We start from the raw sequence: 22865 nt of genomic DNA on the forward strand, positions 1-22865 counted from the left end.
GGTTGATGGCCCACGGTATGACTCTCACTGCTATCTGTTCTGGATTTTTATCACAAACCCTTTTTGTTCAGGGTTGCCTCTGCAGCACAGATAATGTTTTCAACTTTGCCTTGATTACATCGCAAAGCCCCCTTTGAAGAGATCTCACACTAATTTGGGGCATTAGCCACTGGCTACAAAGTACAAAAGTGAACATATGAAAATCGTGATGCGTGATGATGATGATGATGATGATAAAACACCCTCGAACGACGAGACAGTGGGATTATTTGCAAAACACATCCTGCATGTCAGATCGGTCAGGAGGCTAAAAATATTTCTTTCTGTCTTTTTTCCTTTTTTAAAGTGACGGGCAAATAGCATTAAAATGAGACAGACGGAAGCAGATAGAAGGGATTATGAAGCAGCTCACTTAGGATTGTGGAGTTCATTCCAGTGGCTGCTTTTTGCAAGGAGGCAGGAAGACCCCATGCCTCTGGTCACACCATGGTTGCCAACTGGCTAGAAAAATACAGCTCAGCCAGCTCCTGTGTCTCTTAATGGCAGCTTGATCTGCAGCTGGGGAGGGAAATTGGGTCCATTTCAGTTCCTCTCAGCTTCTCATTTTTTCCAACCGTTTCCATATCCGTTTGCAATTTTTTTAATTATTTATTTTTAAGCCTCATGAAATGAACCAGAATTTTAGCGGAAATTTATTATAGTTTATATCTTGTTGCGACTTATGTGGAACTTGTTCAATTTGATTGTGCATTTCTAAAATATTTTGTTTCTGGTCATGAGAGAGAGGAGGATCTCTCTGTCGTGACGTCTCATTGGTGCAGTGCCCTCCCTGGGAAGATTCACTTGACACCAAACCTGATGTCCTTTTTGAGCCAGGAGAAGACCTTTTTATTTGCCCAGGCCATCCATACAATCTGGTTTGGATGTTGCAACGTTTGTTTGCTTAACAGATTTGCTAGCACAATATTATCATTGGTTGTTTCAATGCTCTAGCTAGCTGTTCAGTTGTAAACTGCAAATGTACATGTTCTCATTGTGAATTAGACTTTCTTTTATGATTGCCGTGTGCCCCCCTGGGAGTCGTCAAACAAAGAGATTCCCAATAAGTGAAAAGATGGAGACTGCTGCTGTTTTGGGCAGTACCTCATGTTTTTAGCGCAATGCAATGTTTAATTTAATGTAAATCTATTGCCCAAAGAATAACCCCACCATGAGATAAAGTGATGGGAAAGGCTTTACAACCTTGTGGTTGTGTGCCGTTGGGCCACGACTAAAGATGTAGGAGCTGACCCCAAAAAGCAAAGAGGCAGTCTCCTCTAGGCCTTCCATGACAATTTCCATCTCTACAAGGAGAGGGTAGCATGCCCAGGGCTTTGGGCTGCCCTATCTATGCCTGAATTCAGCTATAAGCATACGACTGCAATGCGTCGTCTTCGACACTCAGAAATAAATAAGCCATTCACCTGGCAGGCAGACCTGTCTGGCTCTTCAAGCAGATTAGCAAGGAGACAAGTGCTTGGGACAAAAACCCTTGCCCGTATCCGTGATGAGCAAAACCAGCCACTTGCTAGGAGAAGACCCAGGTCGTCTGTACAAATATGCGGGTGAGTCACAGTAGCTGACTCAGATCCGCTGGCAAAGTGCCTCCGGTGTGTAGCTTTTAAGCACAAAGACATTCAGGACTGGGGCATAGCTATAAAAGTGGGCCAGGTGACTGGAATCGGGGAGGGGGAAATTGCACCCTTCCTAATGGAAGGGGGTCTTTTATTTAGCCTGGTGGTTTATGTGTAGCATTTTTGCAGGGCAAGGATTACAGGCCACATCTCAAGGACTGGGTCTGCCTCTTTTACATGTGTTTGGTGGCCAAGCATGCTGTCTGCCGCGCATGACGGCCCCACAGCGCATTGCAGAGGATGCTGGAACCTGTTACAGAGGTGGAGGCATGTCTTCAGCATGGTTGCCAGACTGAGGGTGCCTGCAGACTGTCACTATTTTGCCGGAGAGATTCAAGCATATAGCAGAAACGTAGGTTTTCACAATTAAAGTGGAGTAAAGCTCTCTCTGTTACTGTGACAAATCCACTTCAAAAATAAACAAAATAATTTTTTTTACGGTTAAGAAAGTGGCAGGAAATGTGAGGGAATTGTGATGGATTTGTGGGAAGACGTATAAAACCCCACAATGAAATCAGGATGAATTCTCGTCATGTAACCTCCCTGCAAGCAAATCAGCACGAATGCGTACAATCTAATCGCTGTGTAAGCTTTGTGATATGAATGGGAAAGTCCAACCCAGTGAGAAATCGAAGCCTAAGAGGACCTCTGCACCTGGGTGAATGTGCCAAGAACAAAGAGCATGGGAAAGAATGACCGTCCTTTCAAGCATGGCATTGATTCCACACACACTCCCGCAGCACTAGTCCAAGCCCAGGGCATGTGAAGTTACTTGAGCTCCTGGCTTGTCGGGCTGCAAAAAATAGCTCACACTGAGGACCTGACAAAAGCTTACCTACTGCTCTGCAGTCCGGCACCTTCACTCGTCACCCTGGGGCTATCAGCACCGTTGGAGGATTATTATTATTTTGTGTTTGCTCTCTGCCAACGGCTGTTCGGTTTCCACAGCCTCACCCCCCCCCCGTGCTCCTTATTTAACACATACACTATCTGACAGGTCACAAAACACAACCAGGGATTTGCGCCGAGCTTGTCGAGTCATGAGTTGTTGTGGCCTATCTCCGATGGAGAGCTTGGTTGCAACGATTTCTGGTTGCAGGTCCCCGTTGCAAGGGTGCCTCCGAACACCTGCTGGTGGGAAACCCAGATGGGAGAGGGACCAGTCTTGCCTGGGGCCTTCCCAGGGGCATGAGGCTGACCACTGTAGGAGTCACAGTGCTGGAGGAGGTTGATATTTGGTCTGATCCTGCAGGTCCTTTCTTAACTTCCTCATTGCTGCTCTTGAAATATATTCACAATTGCTTGCTTTTAAGGCTGCTGGTTTGAACTGGGACTATTGCTTTATGGCCCATCTGGCTCTGTTGAGTAAGGGAAGATCAGACTCCTGAAATCTCGACAAGGCCCCAGCTCTCCACTGCTTCCTCCTTCCACAGCCCCACCTCCAGAAGGGGCAACTGGAGAGTAGGGGCCGGGGTAGGGGAGAGGGAATCCTTCACAAGCTCAGTTTAATGTGACCTAAAATTAATGGAAGTCTTTCTATAGATCATACCACACACTTCAGAGCAAGCTTTTTCAAGTGTAGCAATTAACCTCGCGATAAAAGGGTTACCTGAGAAGGATTCATTGATTCACCTTCTCTTAAGATGCAAGAGCCATAGCAGTCTGCATTTAGCTGCAGAAGAAGACACCAAGGTATTGCTGCAGCTTTTGGGACAGCCAGGCCATTTGGCACCAGAAAAGCATCCTCTTCTAAAGGTATCCAGATCATAAAAGGATGTAATCAAAACTCCATTTCCTGGATGCAAAACAGTGTTTGCGGTTCTGCAGTATCAGCTTAAGGTAAAGGTAAAGGTACCCCTCCCCGTACGGGCCAGTCTTGACAGACTCTAGGGTTGTGCGCTCATCTCACTCTAGAGGCCGGGAGCCAGCGCTGTCCGCAGACACTTCCGGGTCACGTGGCCAGTGTGACAAGCTGCATCTGGCGAGCCAGCGCAGCACACAGAACGCCGTTTACCTTCCCGCTAGTAAGCGGTCCCTATTTATCTACTTGCACCCGGGGGTGCTTTCGAACTGCTAGGTTGGCAGGCGCTGGGACCGAGCGACGGGAGCGCACCCTGCCGTGGGGATTCGAACCTTTCGATCGGCAAGTCCTAGGTGCTGAGGTTTTACCCACAGCGCCACCCGCGTCCCTGCAGTATCAGCTTATGGTTAGCCAAAATATAAGTTTCACAGCCTCATTGGGGGCTGTGAAGTTTGTCTCACTTTCCTCAATATGGTTGTGTTGTGGGTTTTTTTTTTTTTGCCAAAAAGTGCCAAAGTTCACAGGAGAAAGGGAATGCATCATTTCATTGCCTAGACACCCATGAGGCCCCTTCCTCTCTTCCTAGTCATTGCCATGAGTTGGATCACCGCAGGGGAAGTGATAGGGCCACCTGGTTGTCTAGGCAACAGGGCTGGTCCATTTTAGGATAAGTGTGGCAACTATCTCAGGCAGATAATTTGGGGTGACATGAAAGGGCAGGGCGCTGTGAGTTCTTTAATTTATTATGACTGTGTTTTTACTGCCAGGGAGTGGAAAGAGGTGCTTCTGGGATTGTTTGTCTCACTTGACTGTGGCTTGGCCTATGGGCACCAAGCACCTTGGCTTGGGGACCGGGGAAAAGCATCATTTGCTGTTGCACCTCAGGCAGCAAAGATGTCGTAGGCTCTCCTTCTCATCCAGTGCTATGGCTGTGACTCATTTATCCTGAAGGTGGCAAAGTTTGCAAACAGCTGCAGAAAAGGCAAATGAACGGCTTACAGCAGTTTTTAGTAGTATTATTTTTTTACAGCAGGTATTTTGTGCCCTACTTATTGTAGCCTCTGTTACAATCCTGTTTTTGCAGTTGTACGATCTGAAACTGCCTTATGCTGAGTGGAACCCAATGACCCAACGTGGCCTAATTGTTCAGGTGTTGGAATTTCACACTGGATGGGCTGTTGCAGAATGCAACCATTTTGGGAGCAGGGCTAAAAGTGTGGTCCTGTGTCTTTGTTGAAATGGCAAGGCCCTACACGAGTCATGCAAGAATAGGGCTCACGTATGTGTGTTTCGAACAGCAAATGGTGTTTTGTTTTCTGTTCTACAGAATGCCTCTCCCAGTATTAGCCTGCCTGGTTCTAGGAGACCCTTTGTCTTGTAGGTCTGGAGGAAATGTTTTGAGTTGTGACATCAGGGCTGGATTAACCATTAAGCAAAATAAGCACATGCTTAGGGCATCAAGGGAAGGGGGGCACTGCATAAATTTCCCAATGTTGGATTTTTCAAATTACTGGCCACATTCATTTTCTCTGTTCGAGTATATTAAAAATCCCAACAGAACAACTGTGTAACAAAGCAGGATGGATGCCTTATCTCTACTAAGTATAGAAGCAGATGTGTTATGTAAGATTAGTTTTGAGGATCTGATCAAAGACTTTGCAATCAGGAAAAGTAGATTTTTTAAAAAATACAACTAAAGTGGAAGTACAGAAAATGAAACATCATTTTCCATCGTACTGTAGGTTTTGTTTCATTTTAAAAATAACAATTTATGTTAAAGGTAAAGGGACCCCTGACCATTAGGTCCAGTTGTGGCTGACTCTGGGGTTGCGGTGCTCATCTCGCTTTATTGGCCAAGGGAGCCAGTGTACAGCTTCTGGGTCATGTGGCCAGCATGACTACGCCGCTTCTGGCGAACCAGAGCAGTGCACGGAAATGCCGTTTACCTTCCCGCCGGAGCGGTACCTATTTATCTACTTGCACATTGACTGCTAGGTTGGCAGGAGCAGGGACCGAGCAGCGGGAGCTCACCCCGTCGCGGGGATTCGACCCGCTGACCTTCTGATTGGCAAGCCCTAGGCTCTGTGGTTTAACCCACAGCGCCACCCGTGTCCCTAACAATTTATGTTACAGGTTATGTTATTATATATATTTGAATTAGATGTATGTGATGGCAGCAAAAGGTTTGCTTTGGGCCTCTAAAGGTCTTAATCCAGTTCTGGGCAACATAAGACACGGCCTCCTCTGTGGTGGCGCCACAGTTAAGGAATTAAGGCAATGTTTAGTCCTGGAGTTTTTGCCAGGGACGATGGGAATCATAGTCCAACATATGGAGAGCCATAGATCCCCTGTCCCTGCTGTGAATGTTCTTATCCTTGATTAATTGTTCTAATCTTTTTCACAAAGTCATCACAATTACATAACTGCATGCTATATTTAGAAGCACTCGGTTCATTTCAGACAAGATGGAGGAGCACGAGAAACAGGCATCATCAGACAGTTGGGCACCCAGTTATCACACCACATATTACCATGTCTAGAATGAACCGCAATGATCAAATTTCAGAGAAGTGGGCGGAGGGCAGGGATCAGCCTTATAATTAGGTATTTTGCCCTCAAAATTGCCAGATGTCGTTTCGTTACACTCGGGGGAATCTCATATGGTACTTCCTTAACGTGGGGAGAGCCTTCCTCTGTTGCGCCGTTGAGGAACCCTTTGTTTAACCTCCTTAGGCAATTCTCCTCTTATGCTGTCAATAGCAGTTCTTCCACATCAGTTAACCAGTCTGGTCTCATAAAAACAACACTATTTAATGCTGATGAACTCGAAGCTTGTTCAGCTTGAAACGGAACTATCGGTGAAAACAGATCCCAGCAGCCGGTCACTTTGACAGCGTGTGGGCCGCATGGTGCTGTGTTTTTTTTTGGGGGGGGGGCGAGGGGGACAACTTTCGAAAGCCAGGAGCCTTTTATATATATATATAGAAAAGGAGTCGGAGCAGATCCCTTGCTGGAAGCAAAGCAGATTCTTGAAGCATGGTAAAAAAATAGTGCTTTTATTGGCAGGTTTACAAGCAGAATCCATTAGTGTCTAATATCCTGCAGGATAGAACAAAAATAAAAATAAAATGCAACCCATGTCTTGCTTTATGTGACGTCACTTCCTTCCTTCTGTGCTCCCTTGGTTATCAACTGCCAGGAAGCAGCTGATGATTCCAGGCAGGTGTCTCTGTAGTAATACAAGGTTAGAAATGTTGCTGACTCAGTATTTTGCCTTGCAACCTAATTTTCTCGGCAAGCAACTCCCGTCATTTTTTGGGGGGCGGGCGGCGGCATCTCTGGTTCCTAGTTCATCACGTAGAGCGTTAGCATCATCAATCTCCGTGGAAAAGGAGACAATTTTATATTTATATTTATATATATTTATATATATTTTAAGTAAAAAAATATCAAATATAATAAATTTATGAAAGACCATTCACAACATATACAATAAGTGTTACATTGCTGCTACGGGAGCTACGTGATTCCTCCGCCCATCTCTCTCTCTCTCTCTCTCTCTCTCTCTCTCTTCCTCTTCGCCCTCACTCTCTTATTATAGAATGCAAGGTCATACATTGCCGTAAGTAAACGCACTAATATAAGTAAGACCTTAAAATGAAAAGTATGCGGTCAGGTTTTATCTGTGTATAGTTATAACGTACTTACTGTGTTACAGTCTAGCGTCTCCATAAACACACCACTGCTAGGACAGCCCCAGGACCTTTGTGCTGGACCCCCCGGCCCCCTCCCCGGCCCCTCCCTGTGCATATAGAAATATAAACATTGAGCAAAGTTGGAAAGAGAAGGGTCAAAGGTTAGACGTCTGCCAACGCCTTGACATACCCTGGTTCAGGGCTGACCTCCCTTCCTGCGTCCTTTGCAACTAATGTTTAACAAGGCTGCTTCAACTGTTGTGTGGTTACATTCTGTAAACAATATTCTTAAAGTGTCCTAAATGAAAAACTCAATATATATATATTTTTAAACCATCGACTCTTTGTCTCTGTCGGGCGACAGCTGATCGTCTAGATGCTCGTCGCTTTTGCTAGAGTCGGTCAACCTTAGCTGGAAGTTGTCGCTGGTGCCCCTGGTGACGCTGTCGTAGGAAGGAGGGAAGGAGGTGGAGGACAGAGTTTCTGACTTGTTTATCGGCCTCCCATAGTTCTCGCTCATCATGAACGCGATGAGGCCTTCCCTCTCGGGAGCGTCCTCCCCTAGGGGGCAGGCTTTTTGGCGGTATAGGAAGGAAGCCTGCTTGAGGGAGCGTTGGAAGAGATGGCTCCTGTAGGCTCTCTGAATGACGATGGCAGAAATTTCCTCCTGTTTCCGCCTGAGCGTGGTTGTGATGGGCTCGTAAGAAATCTTCGAGGGGTTGGCAGCCATGAATTTCTCCTCCATCTGTATCTTGAGGGCGTCCATCTCCCCGGACTCCCCCAGCACTCTTTTGGTGAAAGCAAACAAAATATCTAAGCAATGGATCCTGTCCCCACTCACCATGGGGAGGTCCATAGCTATGAGCTTGATCTTATTTGGTTTTGCAATACGTAAAGGTTCTGACAGAGCGTCCGCGAAGTTGGAAAGCGCGGCGTACTCAATAAACTGAGTGGCTTCGGGGTCAAATTTCTCCCATATTTCATAAAACATATCAAAGTCGTCCTCGCTTAGAGGCTCTGTGCTCTCTTCAGTAGCGACACTGAAGTTCTCCAAAATAATAGCTATGTACATGTTTACAACAATGAGAAAGGATATAATGATATAAGTAACAAAGAACAGAATTCCCACCGCGGGGCTGCCACAGTTTCCCCTCGAGCCATTTGTGTTGATATGGCTTGGATCACAATATGGCGGCCCGGTGTTCAAAATGGGGCTGAGAAGACCATCCCAGCCGGCGGATGTAGTGATTTGGAAGAGACAGAGCATGCTGTTGGGAAACGTCTGGAAGTTGAACATGTCGTCGATCCCATGCTCTTGCTTAACGTAGGCAAAGTTGGCCATGCCGAAAATGGCGTAAATGAACATGACCAGGAAAAGCAGGAGGCCAATGTTGAACAACGCAGGGAGGGACATCATTAAGGCAAAGAGAAGAGTTCGGATTCCTTTGGCCCCTCTTATAAGTCTCAGGATCCGGCCAATCCGAGCCAAGCGAATGACTCTGAAGAGGGTAGGGGAGAAGAAGTATTTCTGGATGATGTCAGAAAGTACAGAGCCTTGGGGGGGAAGGGAATAACCAGTTAGTGAACCAGCAAAGGTTATGGCGTTTTGGTTGAAAGTAGCATCTCTGGTTTACCAATTAAGGGCATGGGACATCCCTGCTGAAGCGCAACTGAGTATGCGAGTAAGGATCCGCACAGAGCTCAGTTGAGCTCTTGCATCCCTTCTTTCCTTCCTTTGGGGGCCTCGATACACACATGCAGGGGCATCTTACCACGTTGCCCTTGGGATACCAGGAGGCTTGTTCATAAACCCAAGAAGAGTTCTGCTGGATCAGACCAAGGGTCTATTTAAACCAGCATCCTCCCGTTGCTCGGTCCCTGCTCCTGCCAACCTAGCAGGTCGAAAGCACGTCAAAGTGCAAGTAGATAAATAGGTACCGCTCCAGCGGGAAGGTAAATGGCGTTTCCGTGCGCTGCTCTGGTTCGCCAGATATGGCTTAGTCATGCTGGCCACATGACCTGGAAGCTGTACACCGGCTCCCTCGGCCAACAAAGCGAGATGAGCGCCGCAACCCCAGAGTCGGTCACGACTGGACCTTATGGTCAGGGGTCCCTTTACCTTTACCTTTTACCTCCTTCCTACAGTGGCCAGGGCATAAGCAGGGCATAAGCATAGCCCTTTCCCACTGTTCTTTCCCAGCATACTGCTTCTGATCATAGAGGCAGTGTATAGCCAGCATTACTAATAGCTCATGGCTCCCTTACATCCATCCTGTTGAGTAACCTGTGATCTAAAACGCTGCAGAGGAAACCAACAGCACAGGTGGGCCTTCTGCACCATGAGTTAAGCCCAGAGGCCATGAACTGCTCTACAGATGTGCTGCAGACACACTGGAGTAGGCCAAAGAAGAGTCTGCATGCTCCAATGTGTCACTGCTCCTAAGAAATATTCACATGTGGTTTACCCCTTGAAGCCAATCAGGCCACGTGGATCTAGGCAAATCCACCACTCCAAATTCTGTATTTGTTGAGGGTTTGACTTACCCACTATTGATAGAATTACGACGACAAAATCAAAAATGTTCCACCCGTTGGTGAAATAGTAGTGCCTCAGAGCCACCATTTTTAATATGCACTCTGCAGTGAAGATGGCAACAAAGACCATGTTGATTTTGTAAAGGATGTTCACTTTTTCCGGGCTCTGGTCATCCGTTTCCACCATCATGGTGACCATGTTGAGGCAGATGAGGAGCATGATGCAGACATCAAAGGCTTGATTCAAGACAGCATCAAAAATGAAGCCTTGATACTTGTTCTGGAAGATATTAGAAAGACACGTTAGATCAGTGGTTCCCAAAGTGGATGGTATGGCATGGTGTGTGGGAGTTACCTAGGGGATTACCAAGAGATAAGGGAGTGGTGGGGGGTGGGGGACAGGCGGTGCTGGAGGTACAAATGACTACCAGACTTCAAAAAGCTAATATCCCTGAATCAAGCTCATCAGTTAAACTGAATAGTTTTGATTGGATTTTGAATAAATCTGCAATTAACTGTTACTGTTTTGAATTTTATTGTGTCATTATTAGTGAGTCGTGCAAACCACTACTCTGAATAATGCTTTTTTTATAGGGTACGGAGCACTGGGGATGAGCTTATGCAAACTACTGCAATAGATCAAAGCAGCCAACTCAGCACCATATGTTTGCACCTATTTGGGCCTGAAATGGAACTTGTATGCAGTTTGGGTGTTCAGCAGTGGCCAGCAGGGAGGGCCGCCTATGCACACAGTGGTGGGATCCTGACAACAGTATAACTGGCAAGTCCAGGGACTGTGCAGGGTCAGGGTTGAGTAGCAGTGACATCAGGCAGTTTGGGAGCCCTGGTGGAGCCAGTTCAGTGCTTCTGCTGCTGTTCCTTCCCCACCCGCTCTTCTGTTCTGCCCCTGCCATGAGGCCAGGTCTGCAGTACCACCCCTCCTTGTCACCAGCTCCTGTAAGTGTTCACACTTGCACAGCACCATATGAAAGTGTGGCAGTGGTCAGGAGGACTGTGGTCCTAGCAGCTGCCTCAAATATTTGTTTGTTGATGCAGTTGTTGGCCCCAGAGGTGGCAAGTCACAGGGTGGACAACCCTACCATGCAATTTGAAAATAATAATAATAATAATAATAATAATAATAATACCCCACCCATCTGGCTGGGCCTCCCCAGCCACTCTGGGCGGCCCACAGCACATATAAAACATCCAACATTAAAAACTTCCCAGTACAGGGCTGCCTTCAGATGTCTTCTACAAGTTATATAGTTCTTTATCTCCTTGACTTCTGAAGGGAGGGTGTTCCACAGGGCGGGTGCCACTACCAAGAAGGCCCTCTGCCTGGTTCCCTGTACCTTTGTTTCTTGCAGTGAGGGAACCACCAGAAGACACTCAGAGGGGGACCGCAGTGTTGGTCCAAAGCATACTTTGGAATGGAAGAATAGCATCATGTTTTTAGGTGACAGAGTGCCCTATCCCAAACACTTTCCATTCAATTCAATGGGAAAACTCCAAAATATTTTAATAGAGCTCAATTTACAAACTTTTTTTCTTCTTGATTGGTGCTATAAACCTCTCTAGAAATATGACAGGATGCTTGTGTAAAAATATGTGTAATATATAAATAACTACAATGGATACGATTCTGGTGGACATTTTTCTGAAGGGGTCAGTTGGTATCAGCTAAAGAAATCCACAGAATGCCTCACCACTGGCCGTGGGATGGGTTTTTGGGGTTTCTTGGATCCCAGTTTTTTCATGGCATTGTAGTATTTTTTCTGTTCCTCTGTCATAAAGATGTCTTGTCCACCTAAGTATAGGGAGATAAAACTAACATTAATTTGGATGGCAGAAATGGCTGTTTGTGGAAAGCAAAACCATTTTTAATGACTGAAGGTCTCCATTTCCTTCCCTTCCTTCCCCTCCATTCTTGGTAGCAATCATTAAGCTATCTAATTATATTTCAGTAAGAATTGAAACTGTGCGTAGGTATCCCGAAGAAAGTTTGTTAATCATTTTTACTGAGATATTGATCCTACCAAAATTCAACAGTGCCATGGAATTGGAAGAAGTGCTATCTGCCTTATCAGTTATCAGCCAGCGGATGACCATGAAATTCCACGAGAAATATCACCAGAGGGGTTAGTCTGTGACTAAATCACACTTCCCAGAGCAATACATAAACTCAAGTTCAGCTCTCTTTCAAGATGCAAACTTCTCTAAATTTTGAGATGCAAACTTCTCTAAATTTTGGCAGTTCTCCAGCCCCCAAAATGGGTGTATGAGAAGGAAGTGCACATAAAAATGCACATTATTGGTGAAAATAATACACAAAAACTCATTGTATTAAGGGAAATATTGCCGGAAGGCTAAATTGAATACAAAATTAGGAGATTGTTGCTGGCATCCATCTGTCGCAAGAGAAAATGGTGTGCGCCTCTGGGGGGGAAGTCAAACTGTTGCATCAGCAGCACTGAAGTGACTGCTCTGAAGCACAAGCCTGGGCAGCATGTCTGGAGGACCTGGGCTGCCCAGATGACAAGACCCCTCTCTCGGCCGTGTTGGTGTGGTCCAAAGGAAAGCCGAGCAAGACGTCTGACACCAGCTTGGCTGTAGGAAATGCCAGAAGGAGATATAGAAGACGCCATCTAAGCATCTTAGGGACTCCACTCCAGATTTGTATTGGGTTACTCCTTAGCCTTTTCATCTCCTGAATGCATCCCACAAGGCAGCAGAGGTTTAAGATAAGAGTTTTTCTTCTATAAGTGCAGGGTAGGGACCACAGAAGGAAGGATGTGTCCCCCACCAGATCTACCACCCCTCCCCTAACACCCCATACGCCCCACATTAGGAGAAATGAATGGTAAAATGCTGATGAATTTTCATGAGGACTTGACGGGGGCGGTATGGAAATTGCAAACATATGGGAAATTTGGTGAACTGAATGTTACACTAGAAAACAGAAAGGGAGAGAAACCAAATCTGACAGATTCATTCCTCCATCCTAAGAGGAGGAACTGATTATTGGGCCAGCATTTTTTAGAACCAGATTAGAATTCATTGTTTTTCAGCAGTGATTTATTTATTGCACTTATATGCACCTGTTCTCCAAGGAGCTCAGGGTAGTATGGCTTGGACTATGTACTGGCCACAAGATTTCCATGTTTATTTCAATTTTGGAATAGCTACATACAATTAGCTGAGTGCTTGATTACATTTCCTCCATCCTTTCATTGTTACCGTTTTGCACAATGGAAGTAATTATAGAACCTCTTTTCTTTCTTTTGTGGTCCTCTTTGGTCATTTGTGCAAACTTCAGGAGATGCTGCTCACTGACTTTGTCTTTTCCCTTCTGAGTATTTTGTTTGGGACTAGGTGCATCACAACATACTGACCAGCAGTTGAATGAAAACAGGTGACAGGGAGGAGCCCACAGCTCAATGGCAGAACACTTGCATTGCACACAGAAGGTGCCCTCAGGTTCAATCTCTGGTATCTCTAGCTAGAAGGATCAGGGAGGAGGAGACAACTCTGGAGAGCCATGGCTGGTTGAAGTAGACCATCATGGGCTGAATGAACAACTACTCTGGCCTCTAAGAATTAACCAGATCACAAGGGGGGGGGGATCCTACCCAATCACTGTCCTGGCAGTCTTGCACCATTGCACATTCAGGTCCCACTTTCAGGCTTCTCATAATGGGCACCTGGTTGGCCAATGTAAGAAGGGGATGCTGGACTAGATGGGTCATTGGCCTGACCCAGCTGCAGGGCTCTTGTGTCTTCCAGGCGGAGGTCTACCTGCTACCTGGTGCTTCTGACTAGAGACAGCAGGGATTGGCTATTGGGCAAAGTCTGTGGTCCACCACTGAGCTATGAACATCCCTGCCCCCCTTCCACAACTCACGGCTGCCTGGTCGACAAGGTGTTACTTATCTTTTTCTTTTGCTGATTGAAATTGTCAATGATAACACCGATGAAGAGATTCAGAGTGAAGAAGGAGCCAAAGATGATAAAGATCACAAAGTAGAGGTACATGTACAAGTTATATTCCCAGACGGGCTGCTCCTCACGCTGCAAAAAAAAAAAAAAAAAAAAAGCAACATGGAGAAAACAAAGAAAGGGTGATGAATGTCCACTGGCATCCTAAACTAAAACCAAGGTGTGCGTTTCCTCCTTTGAAATGCACAACACATTCTATGCAGCTCAGAGAAATTATTTGGCTGCTAGGTGGATACCAAGCCTCACCTACGGCATAGCCTATGACATCTGAAAAGAATTACTTTAAAAACTTTTTTTTCAGATGACAGTATTTGCTCATCATGAATGTCTCGACCTTCAGTTGGGAGTTGGTGGAGGGCCCGAACCAGTGGACACTACTATCTCCACATGAAGAGTGTATGAACTGTATGAACTGAGTTTTAATTACGTTAGCTTGATGGCTATTTCTTCCGATGGGGCTAATTGCATTTAATGTGTCTCTTCTGTTAAAAAAGGAGTTAATGGCTAAAACAGTCCAAATTTCAAGGCTCACTATATTTTTGCAAGATCTTTTTATCCATTATCAAGGGAGGGACTTTGGTGTTTCTAGTTGCCAATTAAAGCATGATTAAGTAGTAAACTAAATAACACACATCATCAAAAAAAACTAGTATAAGAAGAAAAGTCCAAATTGATGCTAAAACATGAGCAGAAGTGAGAATGATTCACTGGAAAAATCTTCTGCCCAAGCCTCATCAATGAGCGTCACTCACGAAGCTCCCCTTTTAGTACAATGCAGGGTGCTCAGAATGAGTCACCTTGGCTTTTCTGTGCAGCTCCCGTTTATTTTGATGGGGGCTTTGCAGGAGAACTTCCCAGTAGATTGTGTACATTACCGGCAAGCAGGAGACACTGGTTCAAACACCATACAAAGAAATAAAATAATGCAAGACGTTAGTAGACCAAAGTCCTTTATCTGAGCAGCCCACCTCTCGTGAATCCACCGCAGCATACATAATTTCCATCCAACCTTTAAAAGTTGCCTAGGAAAAAGAAAAGCAATGCATGTAATTAAGACAATCATAATATGCATTTGCGTTAATGGTTACTTTATAGCTTTGTACCTTACTTGCACTATTATGTGGGGGAAAATATTTTTCACTGTTAATACAATAAAAAAACCAAACCGCCCCATGAATTTTGGCTTATGTAAAGGAACAGAGTTAGCTGTTGAGCAGGTTCTATTATGGGGGACGCTTGTTTAATGACTGAAAGCAAGCTTTTAATTTAACAGGCAGCGGCTTAGATCCTAAGACAAGTTAGCTCAAGAAAGTTCACAGAAGGCTGCCGTCCTCTTCTCGCTGACCCACTGAACAGCCATGGGTCAGAGGCAGCACTGTGCTTGCTGGGACCGGGTGGGGTGGCAGTGGGACGCATTCTGGGGTAATCACGTGTGATATGAAACACTGGTCTGTGTGTGATAGGGAGAAGGGAGGAAACAGGAGAGGCAGCCTGCTTCGCCCTAAGTAGCACCCTGGTTTGTAATGGCACACATACTTCCTACCTGTGTGGCTGATGTCCATTGGTATTGGTAGGTGAGAGGGCTGGGAGGCCAACAGTAGGGGGCGCTAGAGCCAATGACAGGCAGAGCCTACCAGTCCTACTTTTGTCATCCATCCCCCCATCCCTGCTGAGTTGCACAAGGGGAAACACTGAAACTAAGGAGGAGAAGGAGGTGACAGGTAGTGACACCCCCTGGACTGTATGCAAGTGAGAAGGCAGGGCACGTGAAAGCTAGTTGGAGGTGCATTGCCTCATTTCCTCTAATGCACCAGCCTCCCTCAGTAAAACCCGAGTGTGCTTTTTGGAACCGACATTCATAATATGAACAAGGAGGGTTGAGAGGCCTCTACCCACTCTGGAAGAATGGCAGATGAAGGTGATGGACTATATGGAATTGGCGGAAATGACTGGCAGAATCCAAGATCAGGGAGAAGAGTTGGTGGAAGAAGACTGGAAAAAGTTTAAAGACTATTTACAGAAATATTGCAAAATTAATGAACGTTAGAATGATGTTGGATAGAAATTAAGTGGTTTTTAGCTGTAATATTATAAGGGAATATGAAAAATGGATTATTAATAGGTAAAAATTTAATGTCACAATATTTTAAGATTAAAGACTAGGATAAACAAAGAGGGGAAGGATTTGCTGAACTAACAAACTGAATTGGAATACAAAAAAGGGAGGGCCGAGGAGGTCCGGGAAACAAGCAAATGAAAGATAAGTAACAGAAAGATTGAGTTGTTTTTAACTACTTTTATTTTGTATTTTTGTTTTTTGTTTTTTCATTTTGTAATATTTTGAAAATCTTAATAAATATCTTTAAAAAAAGAGAGAGAGAGGCCTGAGGCGATACAGCAGCTTGTTTCACTGAAACAAATGATGATTTAATCCTGTACTATTGATCCCTTTTGCAGGTGGTTGAATCCTTGCTTCCCAATGTTTCCGTAATCCTGCGGGTGGCAACCTGAGCCTCTTCTAGTCCCTTCCCACTTAAAAGCCGACTCTCTTGCCCAAAAGAGGTTAGGAGGAGGAGAAAGAGAACTGCCTGCTCTGTGGAGCACTCACTCTCCAAATTGCTCTAATCTTTCCTCACAGCTCTCTCCCATTGGCAAAGCAATCTTCCATCTCTGCATGGCATTCCCATCTGGGGGCATGATTTGGCCAAGATTCCAGCTGGACTATAAACGGGGCGTTTAGCATTGGAAAAAGAAAGAACCCGACAATTTCTGAACTTCACAATTGCAGTTCATGAGCTGATCTGGATGGTAATAAGGCATTGTTGGATGGCAGAGCTGTCAATTATAAAGCTGTTTTGTCCCATCCAGCTCCCCTCCCCTTCTCTCCCCCCCCCCCCAACTCCTGAGGAGCCTAGTAGTAAGATAATCCAGAGCTCAGTTAGGCTTCTGGAATCCTTCACAAGACACTTCTGCAAAGAAGTGGTGATATCGTGAAAGGCAGTGGTGGGAAACGTAACTGGGAGGGAAATAAAATTACGGGGGAATTAGTAACCACTTACAGACCAGATCTGAAGGTGGTAAGATCTTTATGGGAGTGTTGTGTGATATTGTCCTGCATGGCATAGGTCCAGCTAAAATACTGTCTGCTATTGAAATTAGTTATGGGCTGGTGTGTGTGTGTGTGTGTTGGGGTGAGACTTAACTGCTGATAAATTCATCTTGGGGTCACGCTTACAGCTGATGATTAGGTTATTGCATAGAAGGCATGTGCCATCAGACTGTGGCTAACTCTGACTCAAACTAAAACAAGACCAGATAAGCAACAGAGAAAGGCAGTGATCTCAAGTTTGTGCCTGAAAGGGGTCAAGTTATGCTTTGGCCCAGGAGGCCAATGGGCCAGCTATGGGAATGGGCAAGCCTAAATCACCCAATAGGGCTGGTGGTTGTACCTGCCTGTGTAGGAAACAAACAACCCCCTTGTCTACTATGTATAATGTTATCACCACCACTTACCAAAGCTGGTTGCAAAACCTTAGATCTCAGCTATCTATAACTTTGATACAGCAAGCTCAGCTCTTGTGAACTTTACCTCCAATGCCAATAACAGTGTTTGGGAAAGCTGAGAAATAGTATGGTCTGGGACTATGTCTGTCCCAGGGCAATGGGGAATAGTTTCTGGCTCCTATGCACTGCAGTCTGGTCTGGTCTCTTGCCTAACAGAGAGGCTGTAGCTCAGTGGTACAGCATCTGCTTTGCAGGCATGAGAGGCCAGCTCAACCTCTGGTCCCTTCATTAAAGCAGAGGTGGGGAGCCTTGGGCCCACAGGCTGAACGTGGCCCCCTAGGCTTTTCTATCTGGCCCTTAGCACTCTTTCCAGACAGCACCTCCACTCCCTGGTGCCACACCTTCACCAGCCCTGCTCAGATGCTTTTGCAAAAACCTCTGATTTTTGCAAGATTATACTGTATAAAGGCAAGAGTCACATCTATTCCTCTGCCTGCTTTTGCCTCTGGCCTTCGCCTGCCACCAGCACAGGGCCTCCAAGAGGCTTCTCCTGGGGGAAAGCAATCCCCAGTCTTAAGAAGGCCCCCCCCTTGAATAAAAGGATCTTCAAGCAGCAGAGCTAAACAAGACCTATATGCCTAAGCAGCTGCCAGTTTGAGCACACAGTACTGGGCTACATGTCCCAGCCAATGGTCTGCGTCAGCATAAGGCAGCTTCATATGTCCACAGGAAGTTCTGCTCAGCCCCCTCTCTGACTTCTGGAATTTCATTAGGCATCATCACCCACACACTTTCGAAGCAACCCTGTCTCCTTGGAGGATGAAGAAGAAAGAAAGCCAACGTTTCCCAAGGAAGTTGAATGAACTGGGAGGGCTGAACCCAAAATGCTCTTTCCAATCTCTCCATCCTTTCTGCATCCTGTGAAGTGGGCAGGCGAGCAAGGAGATGCGTCGTTGTGCAGGGGGCTACATCATATAGAGAAGAACTTAGTGGCATGGTGACCATCAAGGGAGAAGCAGGATCAGGACTGAATAACAGGTGCAAGGTTATACTCAGCCTGCAGTGCTGTATCACAGATACAAAGAACAGCCATTCCTCACTTAGTCTACAAACACACCATGTATTTAAAGGACATTTGAAGCACATGACTTCCCCCAGAGAGTCCTGGGAACTGTAGTTTGCTTTTTATAGAGCAACAACTCCCAACCTGCTCAATAAACTACTGTATGCATGCAGCCTTGGTGAGGCTGGAGCATGTTCAAAAGACACAGACCATTGTATCCTGAGCATGTTTACATGGAAGTAAGTACTGCTGAGTTTAGTGAGACTCGCCTCCTAAGAAGTAGAGCTTCCAACTAAACATTAGGAACAACCTTATGACGGTAGGAGCTGTTCAACAGTGGTATGGACTGCCGTAGGTGGTGGTGGTGGACTCTGCCTCAGTTGAGGTTTATAAACAGAGCTTGGATGGCCACCTGGCAGTGATTATTTAGCTGCAATTCCTACTTTGGACTAGATGCCCTTATGGTCCCCTTCCAACCCTACAATTCTATGGTTCTGTGATAAGTGTGTGCAGGATTGCAGTGATAGCATGCATTGGACTGAATGCCAGGGGGCAGACTGCTCCCCATCAAGAAGGCCCGTGCCCCCCCACAATTCCATCTAGTACTAATGGGGACACAAAACGGTGATCCATCGCAGGCCCTCCCAAATTCATGTGTCGAATTTTGCTTCCTCTTTCGTTTTAGAGTGCTCTTTGCTATTTTAAGTCCCCTGTCTGAATATTACTAATTGCAAGTAGGGAAAAACAAACAAAAAGGTTGGCTCTCAAATTGTGCAGAGTCTAGAAATATTTGGTGCGTCATGACATCGATCTATGAAATGCCCTAGTAAATTTAGCGGAAAGTTAGAAACTGCAACACAGCACACAATGCTCCCTCTTTTTTCAAAAGAGACTGTTTCTATCGGTATAAAAAGCCACACATTTGCAAGCTTTGCTTTCAGGGTAGAAACAGGAAAAAGCAGGGATATATTTGCTCTGCAGTGTTCAACATGCAAGCTAATAAGCGCACCTGGTTCACCAGGTGTGAGCAGTGAAGACGGGGGCCTCCAATCTAATTCTCTCGTCTGAAAGTAGGAACTCCCCTACTACACACATTCAGGCCTGGATTGACTCATCATTTCTGGATTCATAAATCAGGAAAAAGTGTAGAGGCTGAGTCTTGCTCCTTGAGTCATCTTCCCTCGCCCTCTCTTCCATTTCTCCCATTACACACCAACTTCTGGTCTGCATTAAGCCAGAGTGCCCCATTATGCCCAAACTGGGGGACACTGGCTTAATATTGGCTAACAAAGTAGGAAGTAAGTCAGGCTGTGATCTGAATGCTTAGAGATGTCCGGAAGAGCACAACAGCTTCCAGCATAGGCTCATCAACATTCTTTGTTCAGTGTTCTCTGAAGAGTGCAAAGGTCATATAAGAGCAAAGCATGTAAAAAACTTGGGGAGGCATTTGAACTGGTGGTGACATATTTGCCTTAAACCACCTTCCCTCCACCAAATTAAGAAACGACTTGCACCACTTTTCTCCTGACCCCGACTAGCCATCTCAGTCCTGGACCAGTGTCTGACTGTACTCATGAACTATTTATTTATTAATACCAGATATTTACTAGTTGCATTCCAGGGCCGAGCCATCATGGCACAGCGGCACACAAAGAGGGATAAAAACAACAGACGCTTAAATAAGCAGAATATGAAGCATTTTGCGGATACGGAGAAATAGGTGCCCAATTCTGATATGCTAAGCTCTCTTATGCAATAGTAAAAATATTTTAAGACTCTCTTGAATGCCTGAAGAGGCTGAGTGAATATTAAATGGAAGAGAGTTAGTTCCATAACAACAACAACAACAACAACAACAACAACAACAACAACAACAACAACAACATTATTTATACCCTGCCCATCTAGCTGGGTTTCCCCAGCCACCACCAAGCAGGACCACCACCAAGAAGGCTCTGTCTCATGTGCTCTCCAACCTATCTGATGGGAGTTGTACTCCAGAACATCTAAGCCAGGTGGAACAATGGACAGATATGATACAAGGCAGATTCCTGTGTGCTGAAGGTCACTAGCTGAGAAGGCCTTTTCCTCCCCCTTAAAGGGGTTAGATAAAAGCACATTGGAGAAGTCTATCCACAACCATTAGCCAAATTAGGGAAACCAAACCTCTGTGATCAGCAGCGGTATAGCTCTTTGTTCCTGCTGATGGGGACACATAACAGGGATTGGCTATCTTCATCTGGCTGGTTATTGATTTAGAGAACTTGTTCGAGGGGAGAAATGTCTTGGATCCGCAGTAGTGCAAGTGGAAATTCAGTTACGCGACTTTCCCTGACCACTGCAACCTCTTGCACCCACTGGAAAGCTATTTCATTGTGGGATGTCATCTATGAAGAGCAACCACTCACACGAGCCCCTCCCCCTTCTCTCTGCTGATTTCCACCTCCCTCTGCAGTCTTCCTTTGGGGAAGGGATGTAGCTCATATCCCAGGTATGGCTGGGATAGAGACCCTTAGCCTGAAATTCTGGAGAGCCACTTCCACTCAGTGTAAGCCAACAGCCTGACTCTGTATGAAGGAGCTTCCTATGTACAACTCATGCTATTCCAGAGGGTCCCTCAGATCTCGGGAATCATCGTGGGGGGGGGGGGCTGCAGTGGAGGTATGAGAAAAACCCTTCAAAAGATTTTCACTCAAGCTATTCTAACCCACTCTTTCTTGGCTCAGATTTGTCTGAACTCTACCCTGGACATCCTATTTTCCACACTGTTTTATGATTCAGACTCCTTTATCGGATCAATGCTGTTGCTTCCGGTTTGAAGTTTATTAACTGTTATTGTATTGTTTGTGTTGAAGGATAAGCTTATAAATTCCTTAAATTAATTGATGCGCAACCCTACCCCAATAACAGGCATACTGGCATAACAACATGGAAGATTTAGACAGTTCATTGGTTAGATTAATCAGTTCAAACTGTTTCGACTGGCTAAATGGATTCCTCCAATTAATTGACCAACAGAACTATCTGTCTGTCTAAGCTTCAAGTGCCATACATGTTCTTAGAAAAGGTATTCCAGTAAGGATGGGGCGGAGAACCCGTGGTCCTCCAGATGTTGCTGGATAACAGCTACTACCATTCCTGACCACTGGCCATGTTGGCTGAAGCTCATGGGACTTCAACAACCCTTGGAGGGCTACAGGTTCTCCATCCCTGCTTCAGAACTATTGGGTTGCCCTCCCCAAAAGGCAAATTTATACAAATTGATTCAATCACTCAATCATCTACAGATCATAATGTTCCAGTCATAATGTCTACTCCAGCTTCATTGAGTGCTAAAAATGTACCTTGCCTGTGGTTATTGCCAAATAGGCTTGGGAGTGCCTGGTTCATCAAACAGTCTACATGATTATTGACTTGCTACTCTGTTAAGGCTGAAGATGGTCTTACAGTTTTGCTTTGCTGTATTATACATTTGACCATTTGTGAACCACTCTGTGCTGGGTGTGTGTGTTTAAATTAAGAGGGATGTATAAATGAATTTATTACTAAATAAATACATTGACTTAAGATTCCTTCGGTCAGTGTGACTGCCTAATAACAACATGAATAAGTAGTAGTGAACTTACCACCTGCAGCAGAGCCAGGTAGCCTGCGCCAACATTATCAAAGTTGACCCTCACTTTTGTCCAGTACAGCTCTCCAGTCTCATTCAAGTTTTGGCAATCGCTCTTGTTGTTGACCAATGTTTGGTTCATAGGGTCATCACCTATCGTGTTGTTGATGCATTTCCCAAACTTCCCAGAAAACAAGTTGACTCCCATGATGCTGAAGATGAGCCAGAAGATAAGGCAGACAAGCAGGACGTTCATGATAGAAGGGATGGCGCCTACCAAAGCATTGACCACCACCTTCGATGAATGAGAAGAAAGAGCACAGTTATTGCAGGGGTTCTGCTTTAAGTCACAACTCCAAAGTTGCTACTCTACACCCACTATCCTGAGTTAGGCTGGGACTCTTACAGAAAAGCAGAATGACATTCAATGTCTTTAGCAAGAACGATGTTAAACTAGAAGAATACGTTTCAATGGATTCATCTAGGATCCTTCAACCGAGGAACATCTAAACTGTCTATGTATGATGAAGTCACTGAATGAACACAGCCTAGTAAAGACTAGGTAACACAATGTCCATAATACTGAGTTTACAATGTGTTGGCTGCTTTTGATGACTGATGGAAAATCAAGTTGCCAGCTCCTGACCCAGGGACACCCATGCTTTTTAACAGCTCCAAGGAAACGAGAAATTACTCAGAAGCACAACAGGAGTTCTGCTTCCTACAGCTGAGTGGGGAAAATGGCCAACTGCAGTGCCAGAATGCAAGCCACGGTACCCATACGTACAGTGTTTGGATGAGCTGGAGCAGACAGAGCAATAGGGAAGTCTCTGGTTCAAGGCTGAACTACAGCTGGTGCCAAATGCGGCCTGCTTCCTAGTTTATTCAGCTAGTCAGAAGCATGTTACTTTATACACGGCTATCAAGCTGCAACCCTATACATACTTACTTGGGAGTAAATCCCATTGAACTCAATCAGACT

At 45.4% G+C, this 22865-nt stretch overlaps 1 protein-coding gene and 1 long non-coding RNA gene across 8 annotated transcripts in view; one reads left to right on the forward strand and one right to left on the reverse strand.

The window, feature by feature from the left end:
* Positions 1–22865, forward strand: part of LOC308569793 — a 113286-nt gene that overhangs the window by 66662 nt on the left and 23759 nt on the right. The gene's annotated exons all lie outside the window — the stretch shown is intronic.
* Positions 6510–22865, reverse strand: part of LOC308569496 (sodium channel protein type 5 subunit alpha-like) — a 223573-nt gene continuing 207217 nt past the window's right edge. For 6 of the 7 annotated variants that reach the window (XM_081163454.1, XM_081163452.1, XM_081163453.1 and 3 more), the window contains 6 exons: positions 21897–22178; positions 14672–14725; positions 13634–13775; positions 11414–11514; positions 9714–9984; positions 6510–8723 (listed from right to left, as the gene is read on the reverse strand). In XM_081163454.1, the coding sequence (XP_081019580.1) occupies positions 7498–8723; positions 9714–9984; positions 11414–11514; positions 13634–13775; positions 14672–14725; positions 21897–22178 (2076 nt within the window). In that variant the 3' untranslated portion in view covers positions 6510–7497. Of the gene's footprint in view, positions 8724–9713; positions 9985–11413; positions 11519–13633; positions 13776–14671; positions 14726–21896; positions 22179–22865 lie in introns of all 7 variants that reach the window. The other variant, XM_081163449.1, reaches the window with a different exon arrangement.

This window comes from Podarcis bocagei (genome assembly GCF_964188305.1).
Source record: "Podarcis bocagei genome assembly, chromosome: 12".
NCBI classification, from domain to species: Eukaryota; Metazoa; Chordata; class Lepidosauria; order Squamata; family Lacertidae; genus Podarcis; species Podarcis bocagei.